Raw genomic sequence first — 12373 nt, 5'->3', positions numbered from 1 at the left:
GGAGGAGGAAGAGGAGGAGAAGGAGAAGGAGGAGAAGTTATAAAAGGAGGAAGAGGAGGAGGAGGCGGCAGAAGAGAAGGGGAAGAAGTTATAGAAAAAGGAGGAGGAGGAAGAGGAGGAGAAGAAGTTATAGGAGGAGGAGGAAGAGTAGAAGAAGGAGAAGAAGAAAGAGAAGGAAAATTAGAAGGAGGAGGAAGAGTAGAGGAATGAGAAGTTATAGAAGGAGGAAGAGGAGGAGAAAGAGAAGGAGAAGAAGTTATAGGAGGAGGAGGAGGAAGAGTAGAAGAAGAAGAAGGAGAAGGAGGAGGAGGAAGATGAGAAGGAGGAGGAAGAGTAGAGGAAGGAGGAGAAAGAGGAGAAGTAGTTATAGGAAGAGGAAGAGCAGAAAGAGGAGAAGGAGGAGGAGAAGGAAGAGTAGAAGAAGAAGAAAGAGAAGGAGAAGAAGTTATAGGAGGAGGAAGAGAAGGAGGAGGAAGAGTAGAAGGAGAAGGAGAATAAAAGGAGGAGGTGGCGGAAGAGAAGGCGAAGAAGTTATAGAAGAAGGAGGAGGAGGAAGAGGAGGAGCCATAGAAAGAAAAAGGAGAGGAATGGGAGGGAGGGAGGAAATGGAGGAGGAGGAGGAGGAGGAGAAGAACAAGCTATAGAAGAAGGAGGAAGAAGAGTCATAAGGGCCAGGACCACTACCTGTACCAGGTGAGTCCAATTTCCTCTCCCTTTCCCTCGGCTTACCGATGCTCATTCCGTGCAGGCACTTCTCCGAGGAGTCAGCCCGCAGCTGCTGGTTCTGTGCGATTAATTTGATCTTGTAGAAAGCAAAGAGATTCTCCACCGGAACGCCGCACCAATGTTCTCCTGGATCAGCCACGCAATTCTTGGGGAGGCCAAAGTCTCTTTGGCAACGTCCAGCTTCCCTGCAGAAAAGGAACTAGCAATGACAGGATCTAAAAGTCCTGTTGGTTACTTGGCGCCAGGAACATCATAAGGGGTACCAAGCAGCTATTGGAGGCAGCAAGTGATGGAGAGAGCCTGGATGATGACACTGTTTTATACATTCAAAACACAATTCGTGTGCAACTTGGCTGCATTTACAGCATTCTGCATTCACCTGACCACATTTTATGACTCTTTTGCCAAAACGTTGTGGGTTTTGGTAAAACCAGCTTGGTCTATGACAATTTGCCAAAGCCAACTCACCATGGCCAACTCGCCATGGCCAACTGATCATGATCAACTCATCATGGCCAACTTATCATAATCAATTCATCATGGCCAAGTTATCACAACCACCTTGCCATGGCCAACTTGCCACAGCCAATTCATCAAGACCAACTCATCAGAACCAACTCACCACAGCCAACTCATCACAACCAACTCGTCACAACCAACTCATCACAGCCAACTCGTCTCAACCAACTCATCTCAACCAACTCATCATGGCCAACTTATCATAATCAACTCATCATGGCCAACTTATCACAACCAACTCATCACAACTAACTTGCCACGGTCAATTCATCACAACCAACTCATCAGAACCAACTCACCACAGCCAACTCATCATGGCTAACTCATCATGGCCAACTCATCGCAACCAACTCATCACAACCAACTCATCACAACCAACTCATCATGGCCAACTCATCACAACCAACTCATCATAACCAACTCACCACGGCCAACTCATCACAACCAACTCATCACAACCAACTCACCATGGCCAACATCACAACCAACTCACCATGGCCAACTCATCACAATCAACTCATCACAATCAACTCATCACAACCAACTCACCATGGCCAACTCATCATAACCAACTCATCACAACCAACTCACCACGGCCAACTCATCACAACCAACTCATCACAACCAACTCACCATGGCCAACTCGCTGTGAGACAAGAATTACACTAATATCAAAGAAATGTAATTGATTGCCGCTTGCGTGAATTGAGATGCACACACATGCATGTGCAAGCTGGACCACCACTCTCTCCCCCTCCCCAGCTGGGCAAGGGTTGGGAAGAGCTGATTTAGAACATAGAGCACAAAACATAGAATAACAGAATTGGAAGGAACCTTGAAAATCTTCTAGTCCAACCCACTGCTCAAGCAGGCTGGAGAAAGCTTTGGTTGTCCTCTTTGCACAACACAACTGTGCTTCACCAGTAACTCCCACCAATACCTTCTGCAAGGGAGCCATGAGGAATGCTTACTCTGTGACTTGGAGGGTGTAGGTAGTTGGAGAATCCATCTCTGGAAGAAGATCCCAGTAGCATGTGATGTTCTTTCCCCAGAAGCTGACACAATACTTAATCTCGAGAGTTTTGGGCATCACTCCTTAAAGAGAAACCGAGACAGAAGACCCAGTTATAGGAGCTGAAAGGGGTTTAAGGCTAGAATAAACAAAGCAACGGGGTCTTTGTGCCTCAAAGTCACCAGGAGACCATGAGTTCAAGTCCTGGGTTAGGCAGGAAGCAAGCTGAATGGTTTTGGGGCCTGTGCCTCTCTCACAGCTCTAAGAAGTGACAGCAAACCACTTCTGAAAAAGAGGCCAAGAAAACTACAATCTTGTCTCCAAAGGGCGGACTTTGCTTCGTATGAATGTAAAGGCCGTCTTGAATCTCTTCACCTCCTCCCTTGGGACAGCCTCGCCTTCAGATAATCCATCTCTCAGCCTTTTAAAGCTTGTGAATTTGAAGATGGATGGACTTCAACTCCCAGAAATCCTCAGTCAGGACTTGTGGACGTTGACTCCCAGAATTCCCCGCCAGCATTTGTGGACTTCGACTCCCAGAATTACCCAGCCAGAAGTTGTGAACTTCGACTCCCAGAATTCCCCAGGCAGCACTTGTGGACTTCAACTCCCAGAATTCCCCAGGCAGCATTTGTGGACTTTGACTCCCAGAATTCCCCAGCCAGCATTTGTGAACTTTGACTCCCAAAATTACCCAGCCAGAAGTTGTGGACTTCAACTCCCAGAATTCCCCAGGCAGCATTTGTGGACTTCAACTCCCAAAATTCCCCAGGAAGCATTTGTGTACTTTGACTCCCAGAATTACCCAGCCAGAAGTTGTGGACTTCAACTCCCAGAATTACCCAGCTAACATTTGTGAACTTCGACTCCCAGAATTCCCCAGGAAGCATTTGTGAACTTCGACTCCCAAAATTCCCAAGGCAGCTTTTGTGGACTTCAACTCCCAGAATTCCCCAGGAAGCATTTGTGAACTTCGACTCCCAGAATTACTCAGCCAGAAGTTGTGGATTCAACTCCCAGAATTCCCCAGCCAGCATTTGTGGACTTCTTAATGTTGCACAGGATGAAAAAAAAAACCAAATTAATCCACAGGTTTATCTCATTGAAATAAATTTGGGAGGAGGGGGGACTGTGGCCCCCCTCTCCCTAGAGAGGCCCAGTTTGTGCTGTGTTTTGACTTCAGATCCCTGCTGATTGCGGTAAACACACATATGTTCATAGTATGAATCCTAATCACCTTCTGCCTAAGATTAATCTGATAATTACTATAAAGTGTGCACATTAAAAAAAAGCAGCCACAAACCAGTTACCAGAATTATTAATAATGCATTTCAGAGGGGAGAAAAGAGATTTCCTGTTGCACGTCTTACCCCTTTGAAGCCGCACCAGAACAGATGGGAGAGATTAGGAGTGACTCACTCTGGGGGCAGAATCAGAGCACGGACGGATGAGTTTAGGGCCAGAAACAAAGGATGAAATTGGAAAATTAGAGCCCCCAGCAGAAACCACCGTCTCCGAGAAAAGAAGAGCGCTTAGCAAAGCATCGAGACGCTGGCTCCAGCTCACGCAAAACCTCTGCCACATGTTTCCAAACAACTCCATGCTGCGAGGAGTGCGCTTGGCGCATCGCAGGGGGAAAAAGATTGGCATGGCTTCAGGACAGCATGAATTGGCCAGATCAGCAAGCCTGGCCGCACGGAATGATTACGAGAGAAGGTTCAATTGCTTTGCGAGCAGGCTGAGAGCAATTGATTTTTGATGAAGGGCCATCAAGTTGGCGTCTTGATTCTTTGCAAACACTCAAGGAAGGCGTTCGGGCCCGCATAAACGCCGGCTGTCATCTGCTTCATCAATCCAGCCGTGGAGTCCAAAAGAGGACGGCAGAGAGGAAATGAATCTCACGAGAAATCTGGACTTGATTTTGGGAGGAGAGAGAGAGAGAGGGAGGGAGGGAAGGCAGGGTCTGAAATCTCCCAACAGTTACCTAAACTAGGTAACATCATGAGTGACAGTGGGGTTTGTGGAGAGGAGGGGGGGGAGGAGGAGGGGAGGACTGTGGGGTCCTTGGTGCTCTCTAAGCTTGGTTGTTTTTTCGGGCAGACGTTTCATTACCCAACTACAGTAGGTAACATTTTCAGTGCTAGAAGAGGAGGAATTTGCAGGGAGGAGGAAGAGGAGGAGGAGGAGGAGGAGGAGGAGGAGGAGGAGGAGGAGGAGGAGGAGGAGGAGGAGGAGATGACTATGGGGTCCTTGGTGCTCTCTTAACTTCTTGCAGACATCTTATTACCTAGCTAGGTAACATCTTCAGTGCTAGAAGGGGAGGGATTTGCAGGGAGGAGGAGGGGGAGATGACTATGGGGGTCCTTGGTGCTCTCTTAATTTTTTGCAGACATTTCATTACCTAGCTAGGTAACATCCTCAGTGCCAGAAGGGAGTGGGGTTTGTGGAGAGGAGGAGGAGGAGGAGGAGGAGGAGGAGGAGGAGGAGGAGGAGGAGGAGGAGGAGGAGGAGGAGGAGGAGGAGGAGGAGGAGAAGGAGAAGGAGAAAGAGGAGAAGGAGGAGAAGGAGAAAGAGGAGAAGGAGGAGGAGAAGGAGAAGAAGGAAGAGAAGGAGGAGAAGGAGGAGGAGAAGGAGAAGGAGAAGAAGGAGAAGGAGAAAGAGGAGAAGGAGGAGGAGGAGGAGGAAGAGAAGGAGGAGAAGAAGGAGGAGGAGGAGAAGGAGAAGGAGGAGGAGAAGGAGAAGGAGGAGAAGGAGAAAGAAGCAAATCAATTGCAAGGTTATGGAGTGAGAAACATCTCTAGAACTTGTGCTTGCGAACATCATGAAGTTGACGAGGAGGAGGAGGAGATGACTATGGGGTCCTTGGTGCTCTCTTAATTTCTTGCAGACATCTCATTACCTAGCTAGGCACCATCCTCAGTGCCAGAAGGGAGTGGAATTTGTGGAGAGGAGGAGAGAGGAGGAGGAGGAGCAGAAGGAGGGGACTGTGAAGTCCTTGGTGTTCTTCTGAGGTTGGTTGTTTTCTTGCAGACATTTCATTACCCAACTAGATCACGTCATCAGTGCTACTATTGATGATATTACCTAGTTTGGGTCATGAATTAAAGCTACCCAGATCTGCAGGCTTCACATCTATCCACATCTTTAAAAAAAAAGTTTTTTTTAACAAGTTTGGGCTCAGCACCCCAAAGTTGTAAAGTGAATTCTTCTCCACACCTTGGTCCAATTTCTCCAGCCCCATCTATGTTGTAGATCCACACCATGACACACCGAGGTGGAAGTTGAAGAGAAGACGGAGTTAGAACTCAACTTAGACTTCCCAAAGACCTTAGTCCAGATCAGAGGTGGGTTCCTACTGGTTCAGCCAGGTTCGGCCCAACTGGTCGTGGTGTGCCGACTTGGGTCGCAGTACCGGCAGTGACCCAGGCTGGCCACGCCCCCAAACTGGTTCCCCGGTTGCCACCATCTTTTTTTTCTTAGTTCTGCGCCGCATGCACAGAACTATTTCTTTGAATTGCGTATATGCACACAGAGCGCATTCGGTGCATGCGTGCGCACGAACAAACTAGCAATATAATAGTGGCCAGAACCCACCCCTGGTCTGGATCTATTTTTCTCCTACTACATTCAGATTGCTTCAATCCGTTCTTTTTATTCTGTTGGTGAAGAAATTGGAATGTTTTGAACTAAATTTAAGTCAGTGCTAAAAAGGAATTGACTGTTATTAGGCCAACAATAGAAAGTTCCTTTTCTTCCTCCTCCTCCGTTTCTTCTTTCTCTTCCTCCTCTTTTTCTTCCTCATCTCTTCCTCTTCTTCTTCTTTCTCTTCCTTCCCCCTTTCCGCCTCTTCCGTTTGTCTCTCCTTTTCTTTTTCCTTTTCTTCTTCCTCTTCCTCCTCCTCTTCCTCCTCTCTTCTCCCTCTTTTTCTTTTTTCATTCTTCTTCCTCTTGTCCCTCATTTTCTTCTTCCTCTTCTTTTCCTCTCCTCCTCCTCCTCCTCTCCCTCTTTTTCTTCTTTCCTTCCCCTTTCCTACTTCTTCCACTTGTCCATCCTTTTTCCTCTTCTCTTTTCCTTCTCTTATTATTTCTCTTCCTCCTCCTTTTCTTCTCTCTTCCCCCACTTCTTTCTCCTTTTCTTTCTCTTCTCCTTTTCCTGTTCCTCTCCTTCTTCCTCCTCCTCTTTGGTTTTTTTTCTTCCTCCCCTTCCTCCTCTTACTAATCAAGGAAAGAAGCAACATGGGAGAAATTTCCTGACAGTGAGAACAATTAACCAGTGGAACAATTTGCCTCCAGATATTGTAGGTGATCTATCACTGGAGGTTTTTAAAAAGAGACTGGGCAACCATTTGTCTGGAATGGTATAGGGTCTCCTCCTTGAACTGGGGGTTGGACTAGAAGACCTCCAAGGTCCCTTCCAGCTCTGTTGTTCTGTTACTCTGTTATTCTGGTCCAAGCTTTGCCCAATACAGGATTTCATCATTACCACGTCTTCAATGGTGGGTCATCTAGCTTTATTTAAAGATATTTTCAGTGTCCAATCTTTCTGTTCTGCTCTTAAACCAATCTGGTTTGATTGATTATGTGCCATCAACTGGCTCTTGATTCCTAGCAACCACAGTGTTAGATTAATTTCCATGGAAACCTGATTTACTGGTTGGAATTTCTTCTAGTATAGAAGGATTAAAAGGGTACCTGGAGATCACTTATTCCAACCCCTTATTCCCCACCCAGAATCTGATTTTTTTAAGGTGCAAGGTGCATCTGAATAGAATAGAATCAGAATAGAATAATAGAGTTGGAAGGGACCTTGGAGGTCTTCTAGTCCAGTGTTTTTCAACCACTGTGCCGCGGCACACTAGTGTGCCGTGACATAGTGTAAGGTGTGCCGTGGGAAAATTACTTTATATATAGTCAATATAGGCACAGTTAAATTTTTTTAACATTTTCTAATGGTGGTGTGCCTCGTGATTTTTTTCATGAAAAAAGTGTGCCTTTGCACAAAAAAGGTTGAAAAACACTGTTCTAGTCCAACCCCCTGCTTAGGCAGGAAACCCTACACCACTTCAGACAAATGGATATCCAACATCTTCTTAAAAACTTCCAGTGTTGGAGCATCCACAACTTCTGGAGGCAAGCTATTCCACTGATTGATTGTTCTCACTGTCAGGAAATTTCTCCTCAGTGCTAAGTTGCTTCTCTCCTTGATTAGTTTCCACCCATTGCTTCTTGTCCTGCCTTCAGGTGCTTTGGAGAATAGTTTGACTCCCTCTTCTTTGTTGGAGTCCCTCAAATACTGGATGACTGCTGTCATGTCTCCCCTAGTCCTTCTTTTCATTAAACATTAGACATACCCAGTTCCTGCAACCGTTCTTCATTTGTTTTAGCCTCCAGTCCCCTAATCCTCTTTGTTGCTCTTCTCTGCACTCTTTCCAGAGTCTCAACATCTTTTTTACAGCGTGGCGGCCAAAACTGAATGCTGTATTCCAAGTGTGGCCTTACCAAGGAATCCGTTGCTATACAGGTAGTCCTCGACTTACGACCGCAGTTGGGATCGGAATTTCCACGGCTAAGATCGTTATAAGTGAGCTGTGTCCAATTGTATGACCTTTTCCCCCATAGCTGTTAAGCAAATTGCTGCATTTGTTAAATGACTAATGTAGTCGTTAAGTGAACCTGGCTTCCCCCATTGACTTGGCTTGTCAGAAGCTGGCTGGGAAGGTTACAAATGTTGATCACGTGGCCAGGATACCGCAACCATCATAGGTACGTCCTGGTTTCCACACGCCCACATTTCGATCACACAGGTTGGACACTCAACCATTGTAGGTGCGCGAACCGATTATAAGTCCCTTTTTTCAGTGGGGTTGCAATTTTCAACGGTCGCTAAAGAAATGGTTGTAAATCGAGGACTACTGTAGTGTCATCTCTCAATTCAAGCATACCCAGGGCATGGCCAGTGATGTTGGGCGTGCTTTTAGAAGTGAGAAGAGATGGCTTAATTGACCGTTTTTGATCAAAGAAAAGAATATAAGTACTTTATTTCCACTTGGAAACCACTTCTGGACTTTCTGCCTGAGGTGGGGGGGGGAAAATGAAACTTTGATTTTAGGTTTTACTGATTAGATTGATTGGTTGTTATAGAAATGGCTAGTTTATAATATTATGGAAAAGTAGAAAGTTGAGGTTTGATGTTAATGCCTTATCCTACTGCAACAGAGGGAGTCAGTGCATCCCCCCTCCTTTCCCTCCCTCTCTTCTTCCACACTTCTCTCTTCCCCCTCCCCTCCCCTCTGGGTCCTACTATTTCCTTTTGTATTTTTGTATTTTATACTATAAACTAATACAAAAATTAGAAGTGAGAATGCTTTCTTTCTTTCTTCCTTTCTTTCTTTCCATTTTTTTCTTTTTCTCATTCCCTCTTTCTCTCTTCCCTTTCTTTCTTCCTTTCTTTTTCTCTCATTTTCTTTTTCATCTTTCTCTTTCTTCCTTTTACTTCCTCTCTCTCTCATTCTTTCTCTCTCCTTTCTTTGTTTCTTTCTTTTTTTCTCCTTATTTTTTCACCTTTCTTGCTTTCTTTCTTTCTCACACTTTCTCTCTCTCTCTCTTTTCATTCTTTCTGCCTCTTTTTCATCTGATTCTTTCTTCATTTTTCTTCCTCGCTCTTTCTTCCTCTCACTATTCCTTTCTTTTTTTCTTTCTCTTTTTCTCTTCTTTCTCTTTTCTCTCTCTCTTTCTCTCTGTCTTTCTATCTCTCTGTCTTTGTCTCTCTGTCTGTTTTTATCCTACCATTATTATTTTGTAAGTAACTCAAAATTGCAAACACGCCTAATATTCCTTCCTACACACACACACACACACACACACACACACACACAAACACAAACACAAACACAAACACAAACCCCACATTAAATTGAACAGATTTGGATTTCCAACAAAAAAGAATGTTTGGAGTTCGGGGTTGAACTGTGGGAATCCTTGATGCTCTACGAGCTTGGTGGTTCCTTGCAAGAATTTTATCAGGCGTGCCCTGATGAAGTTACCTAGCTGGGTAGTGAAATGTCTTCAAGAAAACCACAGATTTGGGATTAAAAATAGCATTCCGTCGATGTGCTGACTCCCTGCGCATCACATCAAACATGACCATTCAAAGGTGGCTTTTTTGACGGACTCATGAAAGAACACCTCAGGTTTAAAGGGGCTGTCGGGGGATGGGGAGGGAGAGACTCTGGGATTTGCACACCCCATGATCTAATTACGTAATTCATAATGGAGGGAAGAATTAAAATTGGATTCGTAATTGCAGCGCTAACTGCATGAGAGCTCTGGGGAGGGAGAGGATCAGCAGCTACAAGGACTTTCACCACCAACCCAGGGTCCCTTCCTGCAAAGCCGCTTGGAATCCCCTTCCCCTTCCCTGGGGGGCTGTTGCTGATGAAAAAGAACCCGAGAGCCGGCTGGCTTTCTTCCAAAAATTTGCAGCCCTGACACAATGTTCCCTCCACTACTTCCACGAAGCCGGCACAGAAAGAAAGAGAGAAAAAGGGGAAAAAATAACAATAAGGTAGCTATTGAATATGGAGAGAACGTGGCTCAGAGAGGAACAGAGGGAAACAGCGAGTGGAAGTTAGGAAATCCGAAACTGTCCAAGTAGAGGGAAACAATTCACCCACTGCATTCAGTTTTGGTCACCACGATGTAAAAAAAAATATGTGGAGACTCTGGAAAGAGTGCAGAGAAGAGCAACAAAGATGATTAGGGGACTGGAGGCTAAAACTATTGCAGAAATTGGTATGTCTAGTTTGATGAAAAGAAGGACCAGGGAGACATGATAGCAGTCTTCCGATATCTCAGGGGATGCTACAAAGAAGGGGGAGTCAAGCTATTCTCCAAGGCACCAGAAGGCAGGACAAGAAGCAATGGGTGGAAACTAATCAAGGAGAGAAACAACATAGAACTAAGGAGAAATTTCCTGACAGTTAGAACAATGAATCAGTGGAACAACTTGCCTCTAGAAGTTGTAAATGCTCCAAAACTGGAAGTTTTTAAGAAGATGTTGGACAACCACTCGTCTGAAGTGGTGTAGGGTTTCCTGCCTAGGTAGAGGGTTGGACTAGAAGACCTCCAAGGTCCCTTCCAACTCTGTTATTCTATTCTATTCTATTCTATTCTGATGCACCTTGCATGGTCCACAAAGGGGGCAGAGGAGGATTAAGGTCAATTAAAGCCCCCACCCCACCCCCCAATTCTGGTTCCCAGTTTGCTTGACAGAATAACAGAGTTGAAAGGGATCTTGGAGGTCTTCTAGTCCAACCCCTTGCACAAAGACTGTGATGGTATAAGACATGGATAAGGTCAATTAAAGCCCCAACCCCACCCCCAATTCTGGTTCCCAGTTTGCTTGACAGAATAACAGAGTTGAAAGGGATCTTGGAGGTCTTCTAGTCCAACCCCTTGCACAAAGACTGGGATGGTATAAGACATGGATAAGGTCAATTAAAGCCCCCACCCCACCCCCAATTCTGGTTCCCAGTTTGCTTGACAGAATAACAGAGTTGAAAGGGATCTTGGAGGTCTTCTAGTCCAACCCTTGCACAAAGACTGGGATGGTATAAGACAGTGATGGTGAACCTTTTCAGCACCGAGTGCCAAAAAGGTCATGGGGAAACGCCGGGGCCGTGCTCCGGAAATGCCGAACTGCCAGGTTCTAGGGCGCATGCACGGTTGAAGATCAGCTGGCTGGCGCACATGCGCAGGCCGGTTTTCGGCACTGCCATGTGCACGAAGGGATCACGGCGCTCTGGAAAAGCCAAACATCTGGGTTCTAGCATGTATGCTGACCCAACAATCAACTGGCCCATACACATGCGCGCACCAGTTTTTGGCACTGCTGCGCGCGCCAGCTGATCAAAGACAAGCAGGCAAGTCCGCGCAGGACGGGTGACATGGCTTCATGTGCCACTTTGGGCACGGGTGCCAAAAGTTCACCATCACGGATATAAGGTGTCCAACCTACTTGAGCAGGAGAGTTGGATTAGAAGAAGCTGCCAGAATGAGCCCAAGCACTTCTAGGCTGCATTAACAGAGATAGAATCAGAGGGGAAAAAATTGGCTGGAGGCAATAACAGGGGTTAAAATAGAATGGAAACCTGAAGTTTTTTTTATTAGGAATAATGTCTGCGAAATACAAAAAAGAAATCCAGTATTTAATACTACATATAATTACGGTGGCAAGAATTGGCTTTGCCCAGAAATGGAAAAACAAATTAACTCCAAGCGAAGATGAAATAATAAGAAAGGTTATGGATTGTGCGGAAATGGAGAAACTAACTAAAGAAATCCAGGGAAAAGAAGAACCAGAATTCTACCAGATATGGGATAAATGGTATAGGTGGGTGGAGGAAAGAAACAAGAATCAATGAAGGAATATAACAAAACTCAAAAAATAATAGTTATGAGTAAAATAAGAGGGTTAAGAATGGTGAAATCCAAATGAAATACAATAGAAGGGGAAATAATACAAGGTGAGCGGTATCGATTGATAATTGCTGTTAGAAAGAACAGGAAGCTCCTTTTCGTATTGTATTGTGTAAATGTGGTGTACGTCTAGGTTTTAGGTGTGTGTGTTTTACATGTTTGTTAATTAAAAAAAAACAGAGATAGAATCAAGATCAGGTGACGAATTAACACCACTTTATAAGGCCTTGGTAAGGCCACACTTGGAATACTGCATTCAGTTCTGGTCACATAATATACAAAGGATGTTGCGACTCTAGAAAGAGCGCAGAGAAGATGGGGGGGGAAGGGGATGCTACAGTGGTCGTAAGTGTGAAAAATGGTCACAAGTCACTTTTTCCAATGGCATAATTTGTAACGGTCACAAAGTGAACTGTTGTAAGTCGAGGTCTACCTGCAGTTTCAAATCCTGCTTAGTCTTCCTTTCTTATTTATTTATCATTTGTGAAACCAATTTACAGAGCCAACCATGTAGGTGAGAAGTATAATGCTTTATAAGGCCTCGGTACGGCCACACTTGGAATCCTGCATCCAGTTTTGGTCGCCACGATGTAGAAAAGATGTTGAGACTCTGGAAAGAGTGCAGAGAAGAGCAACAAAG

General features: G+C 45.2%; 1 protein-coding gene across 1 annotated transcript in view; it reads right to left on the bottom strand.

Moving 5' to 3' along the window:
• The window catches only part of LOC148049854 (granulocyte colony-stimulating factor receptor-like), a 58099-nt gene that overhangs the window by 36927 nt on the left and 8799 nt on the right, over window positions 1-12373 (bottom strand). Inside the window, exons 3-4 of the mRNA XM_087703292.1 lie at window positions 2217-2340; window positions 730-911 (exon numbers count right to left, since the gene is read on the bottom strand). Coding sequence (XP_087559418.1) covers window positions 730-911; window positions 2217-2340 — 306 coding nt within the window. The remainder of the gene's footprint in view (window positions 1-729; window positions 912-2216; window positions 2341-12373) is intronic.

This window comes from Thamnophis sirtalis, unplaced genomic scaffold (genome assembly GCF_051295495.1).
Source record: "Thamnophis sirtalis isolate CommonGarterSnake01/CBP01778 unplaced genomic scaffold, rThaSir2_p1.2 scaffold_1, whole genome shotgun sequence".
Taxonomy (NCBI): domain Eukaryota; kingdom Metazoa; phylum Chordata; class Lepidosauria; order Squamata; family Natricidae; genus Thamnophis; species Thamnophis sirtalis.
The sequence above is the reverse complement of the archived record's forward strand: the minus strand, read 5'-3'. Positions and strand labels throughout refer to the sequence as shown.